The sequence below is a fragment of the Nelusetta ayraudi genome, unplaced genomic scaffold (assembly GCF_046127955.1).
Source record: "Nelusetta ayraudi isolate G7.1 ecotype Tasmania unplaced genomic scaffold, CSIRO-AGI_Nayr_v1 ptg000053l, whole genome shotgun sequence".
NCBI lineage: Eukaryota > Metazoa > Chordata > Actinopteri > Tetraodontiformes > Monacanthidae > Nelusetta > Nelusetta ayraudi.
The window spans coordinates 3,636,345-3,664,004 of NW_027466103.1; the positions used below are offsets into that span (position 1 = coordinate 3,636,345).

The following is a 27,660-nucleotide window of genomic DNA, read 5'->3' on the forward strand; positions in this document are numbered from 1 at the left end:
TAGTGTTGCAAAGGTTCACTAAAAAGGTCCCGTTCACTTGACTAAACTTAAACCACACTTCTGTCAAGATAAGATTAATTTTTTTCATGTTATTTTCATGTTGTGTCTTCAGTTATGCGTCTGAAAGAAGCAACTTTTCTTTTTGAAAAAAAAACTCACTGCAGACGTGCGGCTGCACACACGCAGAAGAACGAGTAATCAGAGCGCATGCACCTGTTTCTGACACATCATGGCATCATAGTGCAGCAAAGGAAGCCAAGTGGAGCTGACAGCTGTGCAAGAAACAGGAGTGATGTGGGCAGTTGTGAACGTGTGTGTGTGTGTGTGTGTGTGTGTTCGTGTGTGATAAACTATGCAAAACAAATGTGTGATTGTGCTCTACAAAACTATAAATGTCTGTTTAAAATCAATTCTTTACACAATTTTAAAGTTGTTGTTTTTTTCACGTTTGAGGTCACAGCATCCTCCCTGTGACCACAGACTCAGTTTCTTCAGAGAGAGAAAATGATAATTGACATGCTGACAGAAGTGCCCGTACCGTACATCTTGCCCTCATCAGACAGGATGATCTTCCTGCGGCCGCACGGCGGGTAGATGGCGAGAGCCTCCTGGAAGCTCTGCTCGATGTCGGGGCTCCACACGCCCTCTGCGTCATTCTCCAGGGGTTTGTCCAGCGCATCCCCCAGCTCCTCACTCCCACCCCTGGGGGAGGGAGCCGGCACCCACTCTGCAGACGTGGTGAGGCCACAGGACAGGGGCCACAAAGCAGCGGGTGGCAGGTCTGCTCAGCAGTGAGAGGGCCGCAGAGAGGAGGGCGCCACCAAGCAGCAGGACCTGGAGGAGAGAACAAAAGAAGTCAGCGGGGCCACAGGAAACATTATCATTGATCATTGATTTCAATACTTTTGTGAAGAAGACTGTGATTAAAGGAAAGTCGAGATTTGTTTGTAGTTTTCTGCCAAACCTGCATAAGTCTGGTTATTTTAGGTTTGGACATACTGAGCATCATGATGGTTCCCACACAGAAAAGCCTCAGTGCCCGGAACTTGTAACCTTTTTGTGTTAAGTTGACGGTGCAGCCACTGTAACAAATGCCCAGTAGTTTCATAATCCACAAAAAATGTTAATGTATGAGAACAATGTGTTGCAGATTTCAGACTGAGCATGTGAGTTCTTTGTTTCTCAGAAGATGAAAAAGTTTGTTATTTCAACCTCTGTTGTAATTCTGCCATTTTCAATTGGATTTGTCCGGTGTGCTGTGGGTCAATTTGAGCTGGGCCTTTTTTACGCATGATATTATAGAGCAAAAATAAAACAATAAATCAAATCAAATCTTTGAGCTTCCCAGTTTGCGAGCCGAGCGCCTGAAAACCTGAAAAGCTTTTCCAGGCCGCGGATGTTTTTAAAATGAATTCCTCTTCGACCAGGTGACAATCCTCAAAATCGGCCGTGCACAACATACGGCGCGAACAGCATAAAGGCCTTGCGGCTGCTAACTCGTGAAGAGCGCCTCGGATCCTTCGTCAGGTTAAGAAAAACAAATAGAATGGCACCTAGCGTGGAGATAACAGCTGGCGGGTGGAGGGGGGGAGGTGGATGAGGGGTCACATTAAAGTAGGATCACCGTCTCCAGACACACATGCCACGGAGGATCACCGCAGCATATTAAGGCCAGGAGCTATTTGGGCTGCGCAATATCTTCGGCACCGCAGCTGACGACTGAATTCTACAACTCTGACAATGTTAAAAAAAAAAAAAAAAAACCTGATTGCATCTGTGCATCACTTCTGGCAGGGAGACCACGGCCACCTGGGTCTTACAATACTGGGGTTGACTGGTGCCACTGATGGATTCATGTCCTTTATTGTCCACAGGCCGAGCTGTTCCGCTCTCACTTACACTGCTCCAACTGACAGAAAAGGGCTGCAAAATGTCCTTTTTGTAGAATAAATGCAGTAAAATGTCTGTGCACACTGAGAGCGATGCAAAGGGGAAGACAAATGCAGATTATGTCAGATAGAAATCATAAAAAAAAAAAGAGCCTATGTGCAATTGTTTTATTTATTTTTTTGTGACGTGTGAGAAGGGGAGGAGTGGGAAAGGGGCGAGTGAGTGAGGAGCGCCGGCTCGGCCCCTCCCACCTCTCAACCCTCTCACCCTTCCTCTGAGACCACTGATGTTTCACAAAACTTCCTGCAAAGACATCCGGCCGGTCCGGCCGTCACACTCTCCTTCAGAGACACGCACTGGCTTTGTGCAGGTATAAAAGACGGAGAAACTTGTATAGTGAGACAAGCTCGCACCCAGACAAACAACACCAGCACACAGGATCGGCAAACAATGAAAAAAACAACAACTGTAAAACGGAGCAGAAGTACTTTGTATTAAAATGTACTAACGGATAATTTGACACTAGTTCAATGTTTAGAAATCCTTACAAGTCCTTGCTGGAATACCATCAAACTAACAACATCTGGCCCTTAATGATAAAACTAAGGGCCAGATCCACAGAGCCATTGCCCGGCTTTTGTACCAGAAAATCTGTGTAAATAGCGCCAGAAACAGTGCATCCTATCCACAGCGGGGACGCAAACGTGAAAAGCAGCGGAAAATGCAAAGAGAAGCAGGTAGCGGCAGGGCTGCGCCAGACTCATTTCTATGTATTCAAATTAGTCATTACACGGAAAATGACACCCCCTTCTATGCAAATATGCCTCATTCGAAAACATATATATGTATATATGTGTGTATATATATATATATATATATATATATATATACACACATATATATGTATATATGTGTGTATATATATATAATATCATATCATCTTAACAAATATAAAATCAATATTTTTATTTATTTATTTATTTATTTATTTATTTATTTATTTATTAAGAACACAAAACATTGATAAGCTACAAGTTCACTTGAAACCTGCACTTACTGGATCAGATCAGCCACTAAACAGCTACAAATCACACTCAGGTGGCAGTTATTGTTAAATATATAACACAATAAAAATATGTACATTTACTGCTTTGCAATCATGAGCACGGTGGTAATGCCCGGAGTGCAAAGGAACGCCTGAGTTTCTCTTCGTGAAATCAGACAAATGAATTATCATCAATCTTATTATTAATTATTATTTATTGGAAGGTTCGGGTTCGTTCTTGCCACACAATCAACCGCAATCGTATTGACATTATAACATTCCAGACGTGCGTTCAGTTTTCTATGTGTTCCACTGTTTGTTAATGTTCGTGTTGCTGTTAGTGTGGGGCGAACGCGTTAAACTTCCCCTTTAAGAGGATGACAGGAAAGGTGTGTGTAGTGTGCGCAGGGCTGTGGGGATGTTTGGAGAGACGTGTGCGACTGTCTCTTTCTTGGCGTGAGTTCGGGAGAAAGCCAGCGTTCATTTTTATTTGCCAACAACAGAAATTAAGCATTACATCAAAAATTCAACTTCTGGCTCGGACGATATATTGCGCGGTCAGGTTACTAGAGCACCTGCATAACGTCAGTATATACATACATACATGTATATGTATGTATATATATATATATATATATATATATATATATATATATATATATATATATACATATACATGTATGTATGTATATATATTTCAGTCATCTTTGTAGTCTTCACTGCAAGATAAGGAAGAAGAAAGCATCTGGTGACAAAAGTGAAAAATAACAAAATAAGTACACAACAGCCACACTCTGCCTCCTCTGTGTCTGAGATTGTATTTCATGAGCATTGTATGAGCACGTGAGTCTGTGTGTTCAACTGGTCACAATCTCTGCTAATCACACTGGGAATGTAAGAGCAGGAAACAGTGAGCACTATAGGATCAGGCTCCTCAGTGGAGAGAGGCCGTGTGTGTGTGTGAGTGTGAGAGAGAGCTGCTGGAGAGAGCCTTGTTTTGTGAGCTCTGTCCTGGGGGCGCATGTTCTCCGTCCCAGTGGGCCCAACCGGCGGTAGTATCCTGTCTCGGAGTTCCACACACAACATGGCCACACTGTGTGTTTCACTAACTTTCATAAAAACAAAAGTCGGCGAAGCATCCTCGGCTGGCACGTGGTGATGGGAAAAAGGCCCACAGGATAAAACAAAACGACAACAACAACAAAGAAGCGCAACAGCACAGCAGCAGAGGACATTGAGCAGAATGCAGCACCTTGGGAAGCTCTTTATAATGTGTGCTTACCAATTACCAACAAAACATTGCTGACATCTATTTTAGTCAGATTCAGCGTTCTGCACTCCCCCCCCCCTCTCCAACACACACACACACACACACACACACACACACACACACACACCCCAATACTTTCTTCCCAATTGCCCCTTTTGATCTTCTTCCCTGCAGCGGTGTCGGGACAGAAGCAGGAAAGCCAGAGCAGATCCACCTTCTGACCTACTGTAGACGTGCTGGAGCATTAAAGGCTTTTCAAAACAATACCTACTGCATACCCACAGCTTGAAGCTCCAGCCAACTGCGTCTGTAGTCCTTGAATTGACTGCTTTTATTCACAAGCCTGCCACTTGATCCTTGCTTGGTAGCTGCTGCTCCAATTCATGTGGTATGGTGTGTGGGTGTGTGTTGGGGGGGGGGGGGGGTGGGGGGGGGGGTTGACACCCTGAAGATATTATATAAATTGTTCCTCTCAGGAGGAGCTGCAGCCCAAAAATAAGGAAAACTAAGTTTGGACCTCACGCTAGCTGTCCAGAAGTCTGGGTCTGCCGACAAAAAAAAGCCGACAGAAATTTGTGGAAAACAGCAAACCCAGCCTCCTGTTTATTAGCCTGCTGGATGATCTGTTGGGCCTTCCATGTATTTTGGGAGAAAACAAAATAAAAGCATGGTGCACACATGGTGCATACAGGTGTCATGTCAGATCAAGCTAATCTAATCTAATCTAATCTAAACTAGTAGCATGCAATCAAAGACACAAGATTCACCAGGTTGATGAAGATCTGCCCAAGATAATCCAGCAGAAGAAATCCATCAGACTGGGTGGAATCAATGAACAACCCTGTCACTACTCTCTCGCTCTCTCTCTCTGTCACACACACACACACACACACACAGTGCACAGAGCAGTGGGTGCACAGCGCTGATGGTAGAGCACGATGGGAGCCTGCAGAGAGTCTTTGTTCTGCTAGGCTCATATCTGGCATTATTTGTTTCTCTCATGCGAGTGGAGGAGGAATGATCACAATGTGGGATGAGCACAGTGGAAAAAAAAACTCCTCCGCTGTGGAGAGGACCTGTCTCAGAGCAGCTCCACACATGCACGCAAACGCACACACACACCCTCGCAAAACAAGTTTGAAACGAAACATGAATTTCCCTGCTGGCTTGCACACTTTTTTTGTACTTCCGTCTTCTATTTTTTTCTAAGATCCCATTTAACTTGTTCCACTCATTCACCCACATGAGCACACACACACACACACACACACACACACACACACACACACACACACACACACCTCTAGGCTCCGGTCATGTCCACCCACACTTCGACCCCACGCACGCATCCTACCGAGCGCAAAACAATGCAACTGTACAGCGCAACTTCACCATATCATTCAGTCTGCTGCAGGCTTGGGAACCCAGAGAGACCAGGAACCTACAACAAACTCAACGCCATCTGCTTGTGGCACAAACTTTAGGCGTGTGTGTGGGGGTCAGACAGGTGCTACTACACAGTGAAGCCAGTTCCATCCCACCTGTTGCCCCACTGGAAAACACTCCTCTCAGCTGCCCTCTGCTGCAAGTTAGCGCACAAACACAAACACACACACACACACACACACACACACACACACACACACACACACACACACACACACAGCAAGCTAGATAGCCATCCATCTTAAACCATAATCTAAACTGATCACATCCACGCTGTGCAGTTGTCCAGGCTGGATGTAATGAGAGGTTTCTGGCCTGGTGTGTGTAAATGGCAGCGTGTGTCCAACACACTAATAATACAGACAGCAGTGCTTAATGAAAATAATGATATTTTGATCTTTGTTTTTTTGTTTTTTCAACTAAATATCATCCAGACTCCTCCCGTTGCCTTCCATTACTGACTGACTGACTGCCATACAGGATACAAGAGTAGTTTTATATTTTTCCTCACAAAGGTTTCTGGCTTCCTGCTCTCCTTATGGACACAAGCTGTGCACACAAGCTCCTTCCACTGTGGCTCAATACAAGCAACTGTGCTGTTAAGTGCACAGGATCAACACAGAGTTTGAAAATAAAATGAAATAAAACTTTGGACAAAAATCTGAATACATAACCAAGCACAGTGAGAGACGAGATACATCCATGCAAATGACTGTCCACATTAAACACAACAATAAAATGCAGCGGTTACCAGGTGCAAATGTCTAAAGGGTTTTCTTCTGCTTGGACTACAATACAAAATACCCTGTTAATGAGGAGTCTTTGCATGTTTAAGATTTAAAAAAAAAATAAAAAAAATGCCTGACCACTTCCCCATCATTTCATGAGACAGGCACAAAGATTTTTTTTCTTTAGCGACTAATGCAAAAACAGCACTGCTTTGTATCATATGTACTTATACACAACAAATAGACAAACAATTCTGCTCCTAATAACCCATGGCTGCTGGCCCAGTCACTACACTCCACTTCACTCTGCCACTGTCCAGTCTTTCCAACCAGCAAAAAGCCCCCCCCCCCAAAAAAAAGTCAACATTTAACTCTCAAAACGTCCAAAACTTGTGAATGTTTCCCTGCTGAATATGACCAACAAGAGCCTTTTGAAATGATCGCAGCTTATGACAGACAGTTACTGTAGTTACTGTCTCATTATACAACTTTATTTATTTTTTTTAAAAGCCCTGAAATCATTGGCTTTGAATTGCCCGCAAGTGAACTTCACAGACGACGCAGCGAGGCAACAAACCCTTCCGTCAAACAGAAGCTCGTTCATGTGGATTCGCGCTAATTAACCGCTCTCGATCGGCGCACGCGTGGCCCACGCGGCCAGCAGGACGCGCCATTTGGAACGCACGCAGGTGTTTTAATTAGCCATTTAAAGAGCGCGTCCGGCTACTGCTGGTGTGCTGGTGGCAGCGGGGCGGTTGGGGAGGGGAGAGGGAGCTGGATTAAAATCGCGGGTTAATGTGTAAACACTTTAATAATGTCTCTGTTCGGTGCTGTCAAACTTTAGCCCAGACGTGCGGCTAATGTTTGACCGCTCAGGTGTGACGTCATCCCCGACACACACACACACACACACACACACACACACACACACACACACGCACACAAACAAACAGTAAAGTTCCGACTGAATCACACAGGAAGTTTACAAACCACGCGCGCGCGCGCGCGTACACACACACACACACACACACACACACACACACACACACAGAGGGAGAGAAAGAGAGGAGAGAGAGAGAGAGAAAGAGAGGAGAGAGAGAGCAGCAGCAGCGCTGGAATCAAAAAGAAAGGCGGGGGGTGTAAAAATGCAGGAGAAATGTGGGATATTTGAGGAATGTTGGCTCGAACGGGAGCGACGGCGGCGCAGAAACAGCGACGACTTTCAAACATCCCGCAGCGGAGGAAAAGTTTACGGCAGGTGAGTTCGCGTGATTTAAAAAATGAAAGCGCAAGAAACGTTTAAAATTGCTCACCTGGTGGGACTCCGGTAGGCTGACAGGCGGGCGGGCAGGTGGAATAATTTTGTTTAGAAGAAGAAGAAGAAGAAGAAGAAGAAGAAGAAGAAGAAGAAGAAGAAGGATTTTCTTTCTCTTTTGTCTTTCTTTCCTTCTTCTTCTTCTTCTTCTTCTTCTTCTTTTTTTTTTTTTTTTTTTTTTTAAAGAGTAATGTTTCTCTGCCGGCTTCGACTGTCACTCAGTTTTTCCTATTTGTTTTGCTGCTGCCGCGTCTCCTTCCCGAAGCCGCCAGCTTGAAGCGAGAGGAGGGCAGGAATTCCAGGAATTGGCCGTGGTATGACATGAAGCCTGGAAAAAGCCCGAGAAAAAGGAGCGAGCGGCGAGGGGAGGTGAGGAGACGGAGGGGGGAGGGAGGGAGGGAGGGAGGTCAGCGGCGCGTCATGACCAGCAGCAGGAGGAGCGCGGGCGGGGGGTGGGGGTGAGGGGTCCAAGAGTAAAGGAGAGCGAGAGGAAAGGGGTGGGGAGTAAGAGGGGTTCCAGGAAATATCACCAGGAATATAATGATAATAATAATAATAATAATAATAATAATAATAATAATAATAATAATAATGATAAAGAAGGGCAGGCTTTTAAAGACCCCACAGTGATTATTACTTATTATTATTCGTTATAACTATTTAATATTCATGCTAATATTTGTGATGTCACAAAGGGAAATGAGGGTTTTATACCAGCCCCATCAGTTTTAGCAGGAAGCTTAAAAAAACAAAACAAAAAAAACAGCAATGTTTTTGCAATATCCAAAGATATTTAAACAAATAAAAAAGCATTGAGTGAACTGCAGTGAACTCAGGTCGCGACTCTTTCATCTTCACATCCCGCCTGTGTTGCTTTCAGGACATCTTTAGAGTTCGATTGATAATAATTACCACTGTGAGGCACCTTCACTGGAGTCCAGGAATGAAAATATTAACATCTTATATGGGTCAAAGATTTTAAGAAAACCCCAATTGCTGTTAAAATAACAAACAACATTTGGGAACAATGTGTTACGTGTGCTTTCAGACTTGTGTTGACTAATCTCTAATATCAATATACTTCTCGAGTTTATGAAGCGTTTACTTCTTTCCCTGATGATTTAATCTGTGCCATAAATGGAGCTCTTCCCCAGCCTGTGTCTACCACTTGATTGCTAGTTTTACACTGACTGATGCAGAAGTTATTGTAAACAACGTGCAGCTCATCTCGTGTAAAGTGCAAGACACTGTTTCTAGGCGTCATTTTTATATGATCATAAAATCTGGATTTACGTTTATTTATTTACCATGGCACTTCTGTCACTCGTAATGTTTAGTTCTCCGCAGGTCTCATGCCACCATAATAGGTGCGAGTTGTACGACCCCAATCCTCAAAACGTGATGTAATGTAGTTCGCTGGCTGCAAACTTTCTATTTCCTTTTTTTTTTTTTTTTTTTTGTCGCGCAAGAGTGGATTTCTCCCCCTTTAACAGTCTTAGCAGTGTTTGTTTCCAGTCTAAGTTTTGGCTGGAGCTTTTGTTCTCACACAAGCAGTCATATTGTTGGACTAGGGCACGTTGTGCAAGTCCTTAAAGGCCAGGAGGCCTTATTGTCTCAGATGTGATTGTGGACTTTGGACTCTGAGAGGAAACCCATGGAGGACATCATGGAACGGGTAACAGACCCCTCTGGTGGAGAATGTTGGTATTTCAAAAGGCAATTTCACAACTTGAGCCTTTGGGTTTCACTTTGGTTAGAAATGACCTTACTAATCAATGATTGTTCTTTTTTAATTGTCTTTATTGTAATAAATGAATGAATTTAGATTTGCAAAAATGTACTGTGAAATCCATCCAATTCCACAAAGCGTAAGGTGAGCAGAATGGAAGCTGTGCTCTCTGTTTATAGAGTGTGAGTATATTTCCATCGCCCCCTGGAGTTTAGTGGGACTCCTGCCAGAGATCGCAAATGTGACACCTTTTCTAGCTGGAGTAAAACAAAATTTCTTCACAACTTTTTGTTTTGTTTGTTTTAAAGGGATTATAATAAATCTCTAAAATAGTTTAAGTGGTGAGTATACCTTGGTGTTCACCTGAACAATAAACTGGACTGGACCCACAACACAACTGCACTTTACAAGAAAGGCCAGAGCAGACTGCTCGGGAGACTGAGGTCTTTAGGAAGGGGGGGGGGGGGGGGCTCCTGAAGACCTTTTATGACACCGTGGTGGCATCAGCCAACTTTTATGGGGTGGTCTGCTGGGGGAGCAGCATCTCGACAGTTGATAGGAAGAGACTTGAGAGACTGATCAGGACGTCCTGGCACATCCCCTTGACTCAGTGGAGGTGGGTGAGAGGAGGATGATGGCGAAGCCGTCATCCATGATTGACAGCGACTCCCCGCCCATGCAGGACACTCTAACTACACTGCAGAGCTTCTTCAGTGACAGACTGCTTCACCCAATGTGTGTGAAGGAACGCTGTTGGAGGTCCTTCCTTCCTGCTGCCGTCAGACTCTACGACAAGCAGTGCCCCCAGTAGACCACACACTCTGCACACACACTTTAAATTGTTCATGTGTTAATATTTTAAATGTCAATTTTCACTTTCTATATTGCTTGTTTACAGTGTTTATAATGTGTAGTGCTATCAACTTTGCTGCTGTAATGCTGGAAATTTCACCATTGTGGGACTAATAAAGAATTATCTTATCTTATCTTAGTAAAGGTGTACCACGCCATTTGTTACTTTTATCTGTATATTTTTTACTTACTATTACATCTACAACAAATCTATTCCCACAACAGTATTGCTGAGACATACAAATCCTTTCTAAATGCTTTGGGATGTGTGAATAAATAATGTGTCTCACTGGTTTAAAGTTTGAAATCACTTTATTTTGGAGACTTTACTTTATTCCGCAGAAAAGTTTAAGGCGTTGATGCCGATTTGCCTCGGATACAAAAAACACATTCATCCAAACTTTTGACACAGATGGAACATGTATTTAAATTGATTTTGTTTTGGTTCTAAAAATGAAACCATTGAAAACAGTGGCACATTCACACCAAGTGGTTTAAAAAGAGCAAGGACTCTGGACTTGAATGAGTTAAATAAAGCCCATTACAAACTACTGAAAAAGAATTTGCATTCATTTGGAGGAAATCTGTGAAGTGATTAGGTTTCTCTACGAAAGCGTATAAATTAATTGGAAAAAAAAAAAAAAAAAAAAAGAAAGCCTCCCGCTGGCAGAGAAGTTGTGCTACAGCCTTCAGGAAAGCTTCTATGGAACACACATGGAATGTTTGAGGAGTTTCTGTACAGAACAAAGCCTTCAGCGAGGCTTTACAGGTGGTTTACAGGTGCAGACCATCAGAGAGACACACGTAGTACGCTGTTCCCCAGTACAATGACACTGTGCTGTGTTGGAACACCACACACGGCAGGCAGGACATCTGTAAAACATCACCACCTGGGAAGAAGTCCACAGACTTTGGTGGAAGGTGGGGATTTGGTCCAAGCGGAGTCAAGCCTTCACAACACCAAATGGAATGACTTGATAAAGAAGCTGGGAGAGAATCCCAAACTTTCCCTTCTGGTTCTGGTCAAGACACATCACCATAGGGCCAGTTCCACATCCTGACTTTTCTTTAGTTTTTTTTAACTACACACATCTTGCTGCTTTATCCAACTTTCACAGATGGTACAGATGGCATTGTGACAACTCAGCATCATTTCTTTGACAGGAACTTCATTTTGTTTCCTGAAGAAAAGCAAAAAGAAGAACAATTAAAAAAGAAGTTTTCAATACAAACTCCTCTGTATAATTTTTGTGTTACAAATAATAATAATAATAATGATAATAATAATGATGATTATGTATATATGTATATATATATATATATATATATATATATGTATATATATGTATATATATGTATATATATACATATATATACATATATATATATATATACATATATATATATGTATATATATGTATATATATACATATATATATATATATATATATACATATGCTTGCTCCCCGTGATGTCACAAAGTGCACTCTCACCTAGACCCTTCAGGAACTTGTTGACTCCACGTTGTTCACTCCCTGGCAGCGAGTCCAGATACTCTTGTGCTCTCACCTCAAAGAGACCTGAAAATAAAGGAGTCAGTATAACGATCGAACGAATATATTTTGGTATGGTTCACATAGTTTGAACTGCTTCGTTACCAATTGACATTAGAAATAAGCTGAATGTTTAAATTGTATTAAAATCTTTTAATTAAACATATTTTTACACAACAATCAATAAATTGCATGATGGATTGCTTTTTACAAAGGAAATAGATAATAAAGCTAATACAAATTAAAAAAAAAATAATAGGTACAACTCAGGATAGTGATGCTGCTTGTGCCACCACAAACGACTTCATGTCAATTTTTTGACATGAAGTCGTGTGGTCATGTGCCTTTTTTCACTGTGTTACTTCCTTTTTCAGGTGTATTTCTTCTCACTCCCGCTCTTGTAGCACTGAGTAGCTGTTTCTCATTCAGAACATGACAGTAAAACTCTGAACATGACTGCTTAATGTTGAGAGTGATCAAGAGCTCACTCCTCATAAGCGAGAGGAGCCGCGGACGCAGTTGTTGTGAATGGTTTGCGCAATGGTATTGTTTGCAGCTACGCAGATTCCGGTTTTGTATGAAAACTCTATGGAAACGAAATTGAGTTTTCATCGAAAATAAAGTTACGTTCAAGAGAGAATATGAGAGAAACCCCTTGTCCATTCAAAATGGGACACACAATTTCCTTGTCAAATACGGGACAATTCTATATTTCAAAGGACGGTTGGAACCTCTAACCATGATGCAGGTAATGATGCCATGATCCTGTTGGGTTGGGGTCTGGAATGAATGGCTGCAAGCACCGTCAGGTTCATCTTTTACAGGAAGAGGATTAGGGCGAACAAAACAGGAGTCAAGCTTGGGCAATTAGGTTTTCCTTGCTCCCTTTTTTCTTTTTCTTTGCGTTCTGTCGCTCCACTTATGTCTATAACTGCTCCCGCTCATTTTTATGCCGTTCTCTGTTCTGTTGCAAGGCAATTAATAGTGACGTTAATCTCGTCCGTCAGACGGACAGTGTCGAGGGACGGCGAGCGATGACGTTTTTACCTGGTATGCCGTATATGTTGGAAAGTTAGGAAGATTCCAAGGGCCCGAGCATGATAGTGGCTCCAAAACAATAGGTTACAGGGGCCCCAAAAGGTGGGTGACTGACTGTCCGGTACCGTCAACAGCACAGCGCATGTGTTGCGTTAGGGCAGGGAAGATTTAAGATAGCTGCTACGAACGGCAGGTTCACTTCCCGGCGGAGCCTGCTGCCTCGGCGACGGGCCCAATTGGGTCCCGGGCCCAGGGGCAACAACCCCCTTAGCCCCCCCTGACACTCCGCCAGTGTAAATATACAAAATAATAACACTATAACTCTGTGTTGACACCAGTAATAAGACTCCAATACCTTTGAGGCCCTGTCTGCGCAGCTCCCTCTCCTGGATGAAGCCCGTGAACATCTGAGTTTCCATGAACACCTCTAGAAACCTCCTCAAGCTCTTGGACGTGACGGCCTTGCGAAAGGCCTCGCGCTGGAAGGATGAGGGGGACGGGGAGGCCGAGGAAGATGAGGAAGAGGAGGAGGGGGGGCTGGGGAGGGTCGGGGAAGAGACGGACTCGTCATCGCGCTCCGCTCCGCCCATGAAGAGGGAGTAGTGGCCGACCATCTCCACGAAGAAACGCACAAAGGCCTCGGACACCACCGTGCTGAGGGAGCTGTAGTCTGGATGGAGAAGAGAAGGTTGGGGTAGCACGGACCGCACCGACTTCATCAGTGTCAGTAATCCAACTATGCTCAGTGCAAAGTCCTCCAACTTTCCACAATGCTCCATCCTTTTTGTCTTTGCTTTCCCTTAATGGCAAAATGCTAAAGATGCTACCTAAACAGTCTTTGAAATAAAGGATTTTCTAACCCATTCCATGGAGCAATATGAGATAACACAAAAAACACACATTAACATATGGTATATTCTAGTGCCTCAAATCTCAAATGTATTTTTGCACTGGTTCCTATTCAATATGTATGGGAGAATTTAAAAAATTACAAATTGACTATAAAATACTATTCAGAAGTGAAAAGCTTCTGTGAATCAGATCACAGGTGTGTTTCCAAAACCAAATCAAAATCAAAAATATAATTTCATACAAAATGTGAAAAGCATGACAGCAGCACAGCTACCATTAGGCAGGTCTCCTTTATCACAGGCAAGCTCTTTCCTCTTGTCTAGCACATGCTCCAGGGCCGCCTGCAGCTTGTGTGGCAGGATGGAGTCCTCGTCATCCAGCTGCGAAGGGGGAGCGAAGGCAAATAATCAAAACGCGGTTCTTCCTTTCATATTAACAGACCTGCTGCAGCCATGAAGCTGAGTTCGCTGTGTGTGGCTGTTACCTGTCGCAGGAAGCGGCTGTTGCCCAGGTCGACCACCAGCACCTGTAGGAACAAGCAGCAGGGGTGGGTTGTCACTTCCTGGAGCTTTTTCAGCACTGAGAGAACCAGCGTGGACGCGGACGCAAAACGTGTCTGACCTCTTCGATGGGCAGCTCCTTGAGTCGAGGCAGGGAGCTGGAGAGGAGGCCCACGATGAAGGGGGTTGGGGTGCAGACAATGTCCAGCATGGAGGGTGGCAGCACGGGGATGTAGGTGTGCTGCCAGGTGAAAGGGTAGAGCAGCGCCACCACCGCATGGCAGCACTGGGAGAGCGTGCTTTTGGAAGGACGGGGGGGATTGGAGTTAAGACAAAAGCTTGATATTAGAATATAATATACAAATCAAAATCACAACAAAAAAGATGAGGAAGAAGAGGATCACATGAATATTAACTTGAAAAGCCATTCACTTTAAAATAGCTTTAAAGATTCCATAGTACGAAAATTGATTCATTGATTAATCAATTAATTAATTAAAAAGAACCTTCTGTGAACTCCACAGAAATGACAAAAGTCCATAGAAAAGCTAATATAGGAGTGCTTGCTGGAAAAAAAAAGCAAAAAAGCAAAAAAAGGTGAAACTCCAAGGCACTCTCATATAATAACTCTTACTACTCATAATTGTGAGAGTGCCTTGGAGCTTCTCCTGTTTTTGCTTCTTGCTGGACTTTGGTAAGAAGCAAAAATTGCTCGCTGTTCTGAAAATCAGTCTTTTTGGAGTGTCATGAGGGGTTTTTGAAGGTGCCAAAGCAACCCCCTGAGGTCTGAGACCTCAAAAGGATCAGTTTTGGCAGGCGGCGAAAACCCAGTATTGTTGCTGAAGGCTGTAAACAGCGGGCTAAATGCGTATGTTTCCTGGAGACCTACAGCAGATTTTAATGGCGAGAGATTCTCTTGAACTGCTCCACTTGAGTCTAGGCTGAAAAACAAAGGCCTGAAAATGGGGAAAATATGGGACCCTCCAATCATGTGGCTTGTAGTTTCCACCACAAGAGGGTGCTTATCATCTCCTCAGGGAGAGAAACAAAAACCCTCCACGCATCAGTTTGGATCACAATTCAACAAGTTAATTTCTCTTTTCTGCAACAAATGTGTTGTTTAACCAGCGGAGAGTTTCAAAGTGTCTATCTGGAGACGCAGTGTTGCAACACCAGCATGTTCACCTCGCACTCTCCCGCTAATGTCTCCCAGTCGGCTGCGCATCTGCTCCTGGTTAACTTATTAAAACGACGATGATTGATGAGGCCGCCTTTCCACTACAGAATAGAGACAGCGAGTTTTGGACCTGCGTCTGAGCTCCTCAGATAAACAACACTAGTGGCCAGGAATTTTCCAACAAACAACTGCAGTGGCGGCCCACATGTCGAACCCAGGTGTCTCACAAACCGTGAACGCTTTCAAGGGGCCTGTGTGGGCGTGATGACATCACCGCTGTGCGTGCATGTGTTAACTGTGGAGGCAGGCTGCAGGGTGGCGGCGTGCGGTACTGCAAGATTTGGTATTGATCCAATACCAAATAAATTCAGTACAGGCCAGTATCGCTAATACCATTACTTTTGATTAAGGTGAATGTGTCAAATTGCTATATTTGAATTTTAATTGAATTTTCACCACCGTAAAGTGTTTTGTGATTTTCTTTCCCCCTTGTGGGTTATCAATTAGTTCAATTGATATTGACATTTGTTCATGCCATTCAATGCCTTTCACACCCATAGGTCTTCACAAAGTCTTAGAAGTCTCTATAAAGAGCTAGTTGTTTGTCCTCCATTTATTTTTTTTTCTGTTCAGAATTATTGTTACAATCATCTCATGAAATGAGGTAAAACAAAAAAAAAAAAAAAACTTGCTGGTCAACCCTGTAGTAGTTTAAACATTGTAATCAATATGTACAAATGCAACATCTACTGTTGACACAAATATAAAGTATCAATGTCATTACACTAAAATCAATCAATACCGATACCAACATTAATATCACTATTATTGATGGACCCACCGCTACTGTAGGGCTTTCTCTCTGGCATGCCTGATGGGTTTGTCGGCGGAAGATGGGCTTGGTTTTTTTGTTTCATGCTCAGTCAGGAAGTTTCCTCACATTGTCTACCTCCATCTGAAACACCCTTTTTCCTTCTTTTACACATCTTGCTTGTTTGTTTGCTTTATTTAGATTCACCTTAACTCTTAGTTTGTTTTTTGTATTGTTTTTAGTAGTTTTTACAGCGTAGTTTCCCAATTTAGGATCAATACAGTATCTATCTATCTATCTATCTATCTATCTATCTATCTATCTATCTATCTATTGTATTTATCTCACTTTTACGCCTCAGCATCAGTTTGAAATGTCCTCCAATCACACCATAAATAAACTCTACTCGGCCCCAGTGGTGACGCAAGCAATCCGTTCCCAGCGGGTTGGTAAGAATATCAGAGCAGGAGCCAACCTGAGCTTGTCGGCAGTGAAGATGACCCTGCGCTCCAGGAGGAGAGACGCAAACACCCGCAGGAGCAGACGCAGACTCAGGGAGGAGAAGAGACATTCAAAGTCCACGTGTTCCAGACGGGAATCGGAGGGCCGACACAACTCGATCACCTGCGGGAGGACAGTGACGAGACGTGTGTCCAAGGGAGATGGGGGTGCGGTGGAGCGGAGGGGGAGAGGGGAGAGGGGAGAGGGGGCTGACTGGGAACAGTTTGATCTTCCGCACCTCTGTCCCAGAGCCAGGGAGGAAGTTTTTGACAGTGATGGTCCTTCCTGGAGCCGGGAAGGGAGCTTCCATGATTCCCCTCATGAAAGGCTGCACCAGGGCGGGAGAGATGGCCCTCCTCTTCTCCACCTCGTCCAGGATCTGGAGGCAAGGACACATGTTCCAGCAACATAAAGTTTAAGCTTCACAGTAAACAGTTGCAGAGTCATCCTGTTCCTCTCTCTGCTTTTGCAAATTACAGTTTTGCACCTCAAAAGACACATGAAAGATAATCCTGAATTCAACTTCACCCCATTAAAGACGCCACCCCTCTTTTTCTTTCAAGGACACTGACTGGTCCAACATGTCTTGTGACATGTTGCTGCTAACATGTCACAAGACATGTTGCAGCAAGTAAGATATTCATTCTGTTCAATGTGGTGAGACCAGTTGGGTCCAGTTCTATTTGCAACATTTTAAATATGCGATATACCAGATTTACTTCCCCCCTATTTTTCCCCCCTTTTATTTTGTTCAACCAGGAATCTAGACTTCTTGCTTCACTAACAGTCAGAGTTCAGGACCACCATGACCGAATCAATACGCAGAGAGGAAAATTACTCCTTTGTGAGGTTCACAGGAACACGCTGTCAAAAAGACAGCGTGTTCCTACATCACAAACATATCCAGCCTTTCCACGGTGCACCGCAGTGGCTGGAACAATTAGACAGACTTTCTAAAAACCCAAGTTGCCTGTTTTGACCCCACGGTCAGCACAAAACACATCTGCATTGCATTAAGCTGTCACGCCGCTGAAATGCTGCTTGTATATTTACAAACAACCCCTGAATGCACTTTTTCGCTCGAGCAAAATCTCTGGGAACCCCCGCCCATAGTTTGGGGCTTCCACAAGCTGTGCAGATATAACTCTGCGGCTGCTTCACCGCTGCAGCGACCACATCAGCTGCAGCTCACATGTTCCTCTGTACTGGAGCCAGAAGTTGAGGCTCTGCGGGAAGCGGACCGGATGGGAAGGTGGGTGGAGCCCTGTGGGTGGCGAGGGTAGGGCTACTGTGTACTTTTTCTCATTAATTTCTTTGTTTTTTTATTGAGGCCACTCTTGTATTTATGTGGTTTTTTCCCCTACCTTGGAGAAAAGATCGAAGCAGCCTAGGCGGCTGACGATGCAGTAGACCTCGGGCAGCCGACGGCCTTTCCCGCTGGGCTGTGAGGAGAGGGCACGAAAGTAAGAAAGAAAGAGGGAAAGAGGGAAAGAGGGAAAAAAATAAGTGGGAATCAAAACAACGAATTGTCACAAGACCGCTCATCCGAGCGCAACCTCGGGATTACAGCAGCGGAGCAGAGCAAGGTCGTAGCAAGGTGATGATAACATTATGAGTGCATACCAGCAACCGCCGGCAGTAGCCAAACCGTCTGCTTCCATCCTCTCCAGTCAGGACAAATGAGAACGTCTCACTGTGGGGAGAAGAAGAAAAGAGAAGAGTGGGGTTCTCGTCATCCGGACCCAGGTGGGAGGAGGTCAGTTCGCCTCCTCTCCTCCCTTTAAGAATCTGCGGCAGCTGACGCTGAGAGGAGGAACAGTCGTCTTTACAAGACACGAGGCCGTCACTGCAATGGAGGTTTGGTTTCTTTATTTTCCTTTTTTCTCTCCCCCATAACAAGTGGTTATTAGAGAGGAAAACAGCCGAGCCGTTAGCACTCTGCCGGGAAATTCCTCCACTCTGGTTCACTTCATCATTTCTTAAGAGCCCTCCCAGCAGAGCAGGGCGCGGACTGACCTGGGGAAGTTCTCCACCGGCGCCCAGTCTTTGGCGTCAGGAAAGCAGAACTGGGGGATGACCTTCAGCTGGTCCTCGGCCTCGCGCATGAACTTGAAGCTCCTCTCCAGCTGGAAGGGAAAGGATGGCGAGATAAAAGCACATCAACACAAGCACAAACACAATCCCAAAGCAAAGTAGTAAAAATAATTGCACATTTTCTCAGCTGAGACTACATATATTATTTTTGCTGCATTTTTGACCCCTTTTTACTTTTACCTTCAGAGGAAACTGCTGCGTGACCTCCGGCAGGTACGGGACTCCTGCCTTGGCCTTGTGGAGCGCCACTACAATGAAATACTCAAAGAGCTTCCTCTCCTGCAGATCCATCAAGTCCCTCTCCAAGGTGCAGTACCTCCCCGTCTGCCTCAGCATGGACTGGACCGACACCAGCCGCTGGCTGTGTGCTGAAAGACGGAAAGAAAGAATACAGCCAACGACTGATCAATAGGGTTCATTATGTCTTTGGTTTTAAATGGATATAGTTCTTTCTTCCTGTCAAAAGGTAGGAAAAACCTACGTCTGATAAAAAGAAAGATGTAAGTCTGCATTCAATAATTTATATATCTGGCTTTTGGCCGTCAGTCTTAAAGGGTCTATTTGCTGTTCCTACCTTTCAGCTTCTCCTCCGTGTCACTTTCTGACTCACTGTTCTCATCCGTCACTGGGGGAGGGAAGAAGACAGGCTTAGCATAGGGAACCAATAATCACAGAGACCGCAGAGCACATGATGTCACATTTTTTGGCTGTGTTATTGTTCATTTTGATGGCGTCTGTGACTTTCCCAAAAAATTGAAAGTAAACAGCCTTTCAGAGAAGATTTTGAAAGAATAGCTGAGCCACTGCAGGAGCTGCACAGGCACGAGCTGAAAGTTTGTGGAGAAATGTGAAAAGTGACATGACGCGAGGAAAATAAGAAAGGCCATCACAGGTCAATCACTTTTTTTAATTAGAGGTCCTTTGCTTTAATATGTGAACGCCAACCTCTGCCTGAGCTGGACTCAGTGGACTGAGACACCCTCTTCATGCGTTTCTTGCCTCTGCGAGCCTCAAAGATGCCATTGATTTTCAGCACCATCTGCAGTGAGGGGGATTGAAAAAAAAACTCATTGAAACAGAATCCTTTTTCAACACAGCCCTTAGATGTCCCAGTCCAGGTACACCAGGTGACCCGGTCCACTCATCCCCCACAAGACATCCAACTCTGTGAACTTCAACACGCTAGACCCCAAATCTTCCTTCGAGGCCGCTCAGGGCACCCCTTTACCTTTGGGATTTTCCTCCGCCTGCGGTTGTACGGATCTCCGGACAGGCAGGGGGTGTCGTCGGGGCTGCTGGGCGTGGACGGTGGGCTGATCCTGTACGAAGACGACACGCCGCCATCTTTGGTCCTACGTACGTCCAGGAGCTTGAAGCTCCGCCGCTCTGAGGTTTGCCTGAAGAAGCCCGGCCTGGAGGAGAGCTGAGAGGTAAGAGAGGTAAGAGGTCGGGGAAAAACAAAACAAAAATAATCTCCTACCTTCATGTTCCATTTTATTACCCATTACTCAAAATCTTACCTTTATGGGTGTGTCAGGTGTGGGGGAGGAGGAGAAAGACGAGACGCATTTGCTTCCCAAGCAGCTTCTCTCCAGCTCGATGTCCTCGTAGGGGTTCTCCTTGGACGGAGGGTCTTCAGGGAGAGGAAAAATAATAAAGAATACCTTCTTGTCAGCCCAAACACACAAATGTCAACCTAACTGAACAACAGGCTCACACACACACGAACACACACACACACACACACACACTTTCCTGCAGAAACAACTCATGCGCTTGTTTCCTGCCAGTCCTCTTTGCTTTGCCATATGAGTCGTGCTGCAGATGTTGCAGAGATCGACCAGAGGCTGAGTTGAGTTTCCCTTTGCTTGTGTTTCACTCTGATAAGACGTGAAAGATAAATGCTCAAAGTAACTCAGGCCTCTGGTCGCCGCCTGTAGATACTAAGGGCCAGATCCACAAAGAATGGAGCGCAGCGGTAAATTGGGACTTGTTTTGCGGCGACTTTGCGACCGTAATCTCGGCAACCTTCGCATCGTATCCAGAAAGGTTTTAGCGCTAATGATAATCAGGCGCAAAAACGCCCAGAAATGAGGCACCTGAGGAGTCAAAAGTGCAAATTGCGCTCTAGTAACCTGACCGCGCGATAGATTGTCAGATATTTTAACAATGCACACCTCAATCACCAGAAGTTGAATTTTTGACGGAATACTTTATTTCTGTTGTTGTCTCATAACATGCACATTGGCTTTCTCCCAAACTCACGGCAAGAAAGAGACAGTCGCACACGTCTCTCCAGACATCCCCACAGCCCTGCACACACTACACACACCATTCCAGGGTCTGTGTTGTCCTCTTAAAAGGGAATGTTCCCCCATACTAACAGCAACACAAATCTTAATAAACAGTGGAACACAGAAAACTGAACACACGTCAGGAATGTTACAATATGAATACGAGTGTGGTTGATTGTGCGGCAAGAACGAACCCCAACCTTCCAATGATTTTAAATTAGTCTGATTGCACAAAGAGAAACTCAGGCACTCCTGTGCACTCCGGGCATTACGACCGCAGTCATGTCAGGAAGGCAGTCAAGGCGTATCAGTATATTTACATATATTGTGTTATATATTTTACAGTAACAGTTTTTATTCACATGAGTGTGATTTGTAGCTGTTTAGTGGTTGATCTGATCGAGTAAGTGCAGGTTTCAAGTGTAAGTGAACTTGTAACTTATCAGTGTTTCGCGTTCTTAATAAACAATTGAATAAATAAATAAAAAATATTGATTTTGTATTTGATAAGATGTGTGTGTATGATATCTTTCTATGTACACACACCTCATCATCAGAGAGAGTCGCTCTGACGCCAGAAACTCTGGCGACGAAACTGCGCCGGGTTTTGGCTGGCGCTGTTTACGTCTGTCAAAGTACGTGCAGGCGTGAGCGCAAACCCTTTGTGGATCTGGCGCTGTTTGAGGCATATTTGCATAGAAGGGGGAGTCATTTCGCGCGTTATGACTAATTTAAATACATTCAAATGAGTCTGGCGCCGCCCTGCCGCTACCTGCGACTCGGTGCATTTTCCACCACTTCTCACGTTTCGGTCCTCTCTGTGGATAGGACGCACTGTTTTTGGCGCTAATTTACACTGATTTTCTGGCTTTGTGAATCTGGCCCTAAGAGGTGAAGTAGCCTTCCTGTTCCAAAAAGCTGCCTTTCAGTTTCCCTGTCTTTCTGTCTATCTGTCTGTCTGTCTGTCTGTCTCTCTGTCCTCCCCTCAGTTTAATCCATCCACCAGATGGAGGATCCTCCCGGCCTCTGTTTTCCACATTGGGAGCTGATAAGCAGTGCCTGCTGTGTGTTTATGTGAGCTGTCCGCTGCACACATGTGAGTTCTTGCGCTTGGTGAAATTTGCCTCCCACTTCAAACCCAACCACGCCTAGGCTTAATAATGTGTGGACAGTGGATATCAGCGAGGAGGCTGAAACGAGGAAGGACGCATTATCTGGATGACTGTCAATGGAGGTTTTTTTTTTTTTTTTTCTAAAGGCCCACACTACACAAAGTTCACTCCACCTGCATTTTTTTCCACCGATAAACAGAGTCTCCACCCTGACAACAAGCTCTACAGAAATGAGAAAAGTTCCTCAATTAGTTCTCTTCCGTGTGCTAGATCCTGTCGTAGAAATCTACCCTTTGTGAGGTCAACAAAGACCCAACCAGCTACAGCCTCACAGTCCGCCTGGCAGTCGTCTTGTGTTTGCCCCTTCCCGACATGACATGTTGAAGGTGAGACAATGTGTTGATTTTAGCAGTAAGATACACCTATTTGCATGAGGCTGTAAAAAGAGGGCTAAATGTGTTGTTTTTCTGGAGATGTATAAGGTTTTATTTACACATATTATTAAACGTGGGTGCAACATGGGACATTTGATAGTAATGTAAATATGTGGATGTGGGGATGACATTGTGTTGTATGTGCATTGAAACTTTTATTTTATTAATTTTATAGAAATCTTTGTGACTTTACCTCTGGGAAGAAAAGCAAGAGAAAAGCACACAGGAGTGATTGGCAATCAGATGTATGAAATCCCTGTGACCCCCCTCAACGCCCAACTTCAGGCGCGGCCTCGCACAGCGGCACCATGATATGCTGTGAAATTAAACGAGCCCTCAGTGGGGTTGTCATAACACTGCAGACAATAAGGACAGGAGGTGGGTCAGGTTCCTACCTATGATTCTTTTAATAAAAGGAAAGCAGCGCGAGTCTAAATTAAAAAGAGCAGCAGTAAAAACAGATTCAGCGTTCAGTAGGGGGGGGCGCTGGCCTCCCGCTCACCTCTGCGACTGAACCCGGTGACTGGCGTTGATATGAAGAGGGATGAAGACGAGAGGTCACACAGTGCAGACTCAAGACACTGGGACAAATGGCAGCGTCCAATTAAACCAGGATTTTTCTTTCTTTTATTCTCTTGCACATAGGTGTCAAACTCTGGCCACCTTTTCTGGCCACCAGTGTGCCAAATTTGGCCCACACTGTAATTATATTTGGCCCTCGAGGTAATACTAAATCACTACTCGAGCTGGCCCGCCGCTATTATACAGCACAGGTACCGCTAATACTACAAATCCCAGAATACTTTGCTGGTATTTTGGCGCATCAATCAGCACAGGACGTTCATTGAACGACATTATAATTGGTTCATTGTTGCTATTTTATTTTTAAATGTATTATTAGCCAGTGGAAAAAAGCTTTTGTTGAAATTTAAATCAGAAGACTGCAAATAAAAAAGAGCCATGCGATTATTATTTACATTTTATTTATTTTGAAAATATTTAATTTGAAATTCGAGTTTGCATTTGTGCAATTTTAAGTTTAAGTTGATTGTATAGCTTTGCTTGTTCCATATTCCGTGTGTAAGCCCACATGATGTATTTGAGTTTTCACACCCCTGGTGTAGCAGCAGACCGCACATTCAGAGAGATGATGCAGTGGTTTTACCTATGATGTCCTCGTAGACATTCTCCTCCGATAAAGTGCGTGCCAGGCCCAGTCTGGACTGAGCGTACCAGTCCACCCTGCAGCCCTCCGAGGATGACTGGAGCAGATCCTCAAACTCATACGACTTCCTGGTGGACAAGAGCAGTACAGATGTCACAGATGAAAAACACAAAAGAAACAAAAAACCAAGAAGGATTTTTTTCTTTTTGTATTAGTTTGGCTTTTTTTCAGAGCTTCCTCTGCACGAAGGTGCAGTCACGCGGATACTTTTTTTTTTTTTTTTTTTCAGAATCGCTGCAAACTGGGGAAATCCAGTCCTGGGATGGTTTGTGACTCTGCCACATGTGAACGTCGCACATCTGTGCACCGGACCCTGTCCAAGACTAAAGCCCAGTTACACGCAGGCAGACGTGGCTGCAGTGCATGTTGCAGACGGTACAGGCTACATCCTGGGACAACCAGCTCCACCTCTCAGGTCGCCCGGTCTTCAATCATGGCACCTCTGATTTAACAGGCAGCACGAGCAACGCATAAAGCCCAACAAAAGCCTGTGCTTCACACACCGGAGCGGAGCATGGCCTCCACATATGGAATGGAATGCAACAGAATCAAGACAAGCGCCAACAAGAATTCAGACGGCCGGAGAAACATTAGATTGCAGTGCAGTTCACTCCTTTTTTTTTTGTCGATGAGCCCGAAGAGATCGGTTTGATTGGGACCATCCGAGAGGCGGACAGTGTCTCTTTTTCACATTTTCAGACGCTCTCTGCAACTGCTTAATTTCCCTGAACACCTTCGCCCTGGTAGAGATTCCGGTGAATGGATGGATGACCCTAATGAGTCACCCCCCACCTCCCTACTCTCAACCCGGCCGTCTGTCGGTGGAGCATTCGAGTGAATCGGCTCCTCGTCTGAATTCCACACATCCTGAGCGGTGAGCTCACTCTCTGGATATTTTGGAGACGGGATGATGTCAGCGATGGTTCTGATATGCAACAGATGTGAGGAGGTTGTTTACCGTGTGATGAGGGTGGTGAGAAGGGGGAGGGGCTACAGGATGTGTGGGAGACGTTGCTGGTTTTGCGCGAGTTGGATCTTAAACGACACACTGGTGCTGCAGGAGCTGTGGAGTTGCTGAGAGCTTTTGGAGAAGACAAAGTCGGCGACACCTTCAGCCACGTTACATGAATGTCGGTCGGCCCGTGATCTCCGAATGTTTCCAGCAGTCCTGGGAAATTCTGGGTCGATGCTGAGCGTGACAATTTGCCTCAAGCGGTTGCGTATTCACATATTTGATTTCCACTATTATGTCATGATAACGTAACCTAACGATAAGTCCAGTGCCAGTACCTTTTTTTCCCCATTTCCTGCAGCACCATGCTTGAACTTAAAGTTTTGCAGAACTAATAAATCAGACCAAAGTAAACTCACCCTAGTGCAGGCATGGGCAAACTATGGCCCGGGGTCCGTATGCGGCCCATTAAGCTTTATAATCCAGCCCACCCAACTTGAAAAAATGATATTAAAAGCGAGTCATAAAATATCTGTATGTCATCCTTTTTTTTCAGTGTTTTAATAGCAATTTCAATAAAGACCTAAAGTTGTAACTTTGCTTGTTTCATTTTCAATTGACATTAAAGCACGTTTTCTATATATATACAAATGATGTTTTTTTCCTCCTATGAGGTGTGTCACAAAAACATTTCATCCATCTGCTCCTGCTCCAGCCCCTCTGTCACATTTTAAAACCCATTGTGGCCCACCAGTCAAAAAGTTTGCCAACCTTTGCCCTAGTGTGTGTGTGTGTGTGTGTGTGCGTGTGTGTGCGCACGCCCGTCCTTACCTGTTCTTATTTTCCCGTGGCCTGTCCGTCCAGGGCCTCCTACAGACTCCAGGTGGGGGGCAAGTGGGCAGGGGTGGGGGAGGAATGGAGGGCAGAGGTGGGAGGTTCCTGCGGCCCTTGCCTGAGCCCGGCCCTGAGGTTGGGGTGCTGGGGGGCGTGTGGTGCTGGAAGGTCCTCTGAGGTTTGGGCAGCGGGTTTATGGAGGGAGCACCCGGCTCGTTGTACACGTTCTCAGGATCGCCCTTCCTCCTCCGCCACGAGCCTCCACGCTGGATCTTATCGAAAGTCCCAAAGATGGGCTCATTGGCCTTCTTCTCCGACTCCTCCAGCTCCTCCTTGGACGGCGGGCAGAAGTAATTCCCGGGAAAGGCCAGCGAGGGTCTATCAGGAGCCTCCTTGGTCGCCCTCTCCAGTTTCTTCACGTGAGTCAAAACACTCTTCTTGTCTCTCTCCTGTGGAGGTTCCGCCGGCCTGGCCGGCCGTGACCTCCACTCAACAATGACCTCTTTGTCCTTGTTTGACGTCAGCCCTTCAGGAGATTTTGCCTTGGAATCGGCATGCTTCCCAACATTCTCCTTCCCCGAGTCTTGTCTCTCCCAGCTGACGAACCTCTTGCTGTCTGTCCTCTGGACCTCGCAGGGTTTGTGCTCTTTTTTCCTCACTGTCTCGTCGTCCTTTGCCGTCGAAATGGGCGGACTGGGCTCCTTCTTGCCCTCCCACTGGGAGATCTTGTCCCGAATGCTGGCACTTTTGACCGGCCCGGCCTGGCCCTTGTTGTGGTTCAGCTTGCCACACAGGCCATTGTCGGCGTTGGGATTGCACGGCTCCAGGTTGGCCGAGGCTCTGCGGTGAGCCAACATGGCGGCAGGTCCGGGGCTAAGCAGCGGCGAGGGGGGGCGCTCTGCGTCCTTCCTGCCTCCGTCCCTTGCTGAGCCACACACCTCTTGGCGCTGAGGCACCGCAGACGACAGAGTGTCCACAGCCTTTAAGCCGCAGCACTGCAGCCTGGAGGGGGGTGGGGGGGGACAGCGGATAAAATGAACAACAGATGATGATATGGTGAACTCTATATTGGAGAAAACATGCTCAAATTTGTCAATGAACATCTCCATGCTCGTCCTCTATGCCTTTTGATTGTGCCCCTCTCATGATGTCATGCAGGGCATTGATACCTCAATGACGACAGATGTTGCTGCCAGATGTTTGCTCTGCCCTCTGAGACCACTTTGTTTTTTGTCCCCTTCCAAAACACATAGTGGGTCCTGACATGCATCGTTTAGCTGGATGCATAAACTCTTTTGCAGGAGGTTGTAAACAGAGGGCTAAATATGCTGTTTTCTGTGGAGCTGTAGAATTCTGTGTATAATTACTCATCGAAGACTGTCACATTGGATTCTGGGATGAACAATCTGAAAATGCTATGATCTGATGTTCACTACATTGAACTGCACATATTATGATTTAGAAAGTAGAAAGTAAAATTGTGAGTTTCAATGGACATAAAATAGCATTTCTGCCCCCAATGCTGGCCCAAAAAAATGAGAAAATACAAAAAAAGTTTCTTGTTAAAAGTGCTAAGCCGTCTGTCTGGTGCCTCTATCTGTCTGCTTCAAGATTACTGGGTCATGACTGCTTGAACTCTGGGTTTGCAGGTCAAAGTTTACAAAGTATACACACACACACATGCACACCCAAAACAACCCTGCGACAAAGACGAAAGCACACAAGGCGGCAAGGAGAGGCCAGAGTGTAGACGTGTATTTATTCTTTATTTTTGCCGAGCTAAAGAAAAACTCTCTCTCTTTGGCTCAAAGGCCATTCATCAAATGATTGAATTTACAACAAACACAGGAAACACGTTTTCACTGGGCAACTTGAGATGACATTGCTGCGAGTAAAAAAGACAAAAACAAAAAACATTAGTCATGCAGTCCAGAGGAGGTTTTGTCTGGGAGATTGCTGATTCTTAAAAAATAGTTTCTGCGACCAGCAAATAAACCAAACCAAATTC

At 45.0% G+C, this 27,660-nt stretch overlaps 2 protein-coding genes across 7 annotated transcripts in view; both read right to left on the minus strand.

Annotated features, from left to right (window-relative positions):
- tead4 (TEA domain transcription factor 4) overlaps window positions 1-7,838 on the minus strand; it is a 31,174-nt gene extending 23,336 nt beyond the window's left edge. For all 3 annotated transcript variants that reach the window (XM_076038037.1, XM_076038036.1, XM_076038035.1), the window contains exons 1-2: window positions 7,693-7,838; window positions 539-834 (exon numbers count right to left, since the gene is read on the minus strand). In XM_076038037.1, coding sequence (XP_075894152.1) covers window positions 539-545 — 7 coding nt within the window. In that variant the 5' untranslated portion in view covers window positions 546-834; window positions 7,693-7,838. The remainder of the gene's footprint in view (window positions 1-538; window positions 835-7,692) is intronic.
- Window positions 7,839-10,568: 2,730 nt separating this feature from the next.
- Window positions 10,569-27,660, minus strand: part of LOC142896424 (DENN domain-containing protein 2A) — a 37,168-nt gene continuing 20,076 nt past the window's right edge. For all 4 annotated transcript variants that reach the window (XM_076038077.1, XM_076038073.1, XM_076038074.1 and 1 more), the window contains 18 exons: window positions 25,650-26,654; window positions 23,807-23,934; window positions 20,322-20,434; window positions 20,030-20,224; window positions 19,747-19,840; window positions 19,376-19,426; window positions 18,982-19,169; window positions 18,724-18,833; window positions 18,331-18,400; window positions 18,072-18,149; window positions 16,946-17,086; window positions 16,682-16,830; window positions 14,340-14,517; window positions 14,203-14,244; window positions 13,993-14,098; window positions 13,222-13,536; window positions 11,769-11,855; window positions 10,569-11,456 (listed from right to left, as the gene is read on the minus strand). In XM_076038077.1, coding sequence (XP_075894192.1) covers window positions 11,425-11,456; window positions 11,769-11,855; window positions 13,222-13,536; window positions 13,993-14,098; window positions 14,203-14,244; window positions 14,340-14,517; window positions 16,682-16,830; window positions 16,946-17,086; window positions 18,072-18,149; window positions 18,331-18,400; window positions 18,724-18,833; window positions 18,982-19,169; window positions 19,376-19,426; window positions 19,747-19,840; window positions 20,030-20,224; window positions 20,322-20,434; window positions 23,807-23,934; window positions 25,650-26,509 — 2,937 coding nt within the window. In that variant the 5' untranslated portion in view covers window positions 26,510-26,654 and the 3' untranslated portion in view covers window positions 10,569-11,424. The remainder of the gene's footprint in view (window positions 11,457-11,768; window positions 11,856-13,221; window positions 13,537-13,992; window positions 14,099-14,202; window positions 14,245-14,339; window positions 14,518-16,681; window positions 16,831-16,945; window positions 17,087-18,071; window positions 18,150-18,330; window positions 18,401-18,723; window positions 18,834-18,981; window positions 19,170-19,375; window positions 19,427-19,746; window positions 19,841-20,029; window positions 20,225-20,321; window positions 20,435-23,806; window positions 23,935-25,649; window positions 26,655-27,660) is intronic.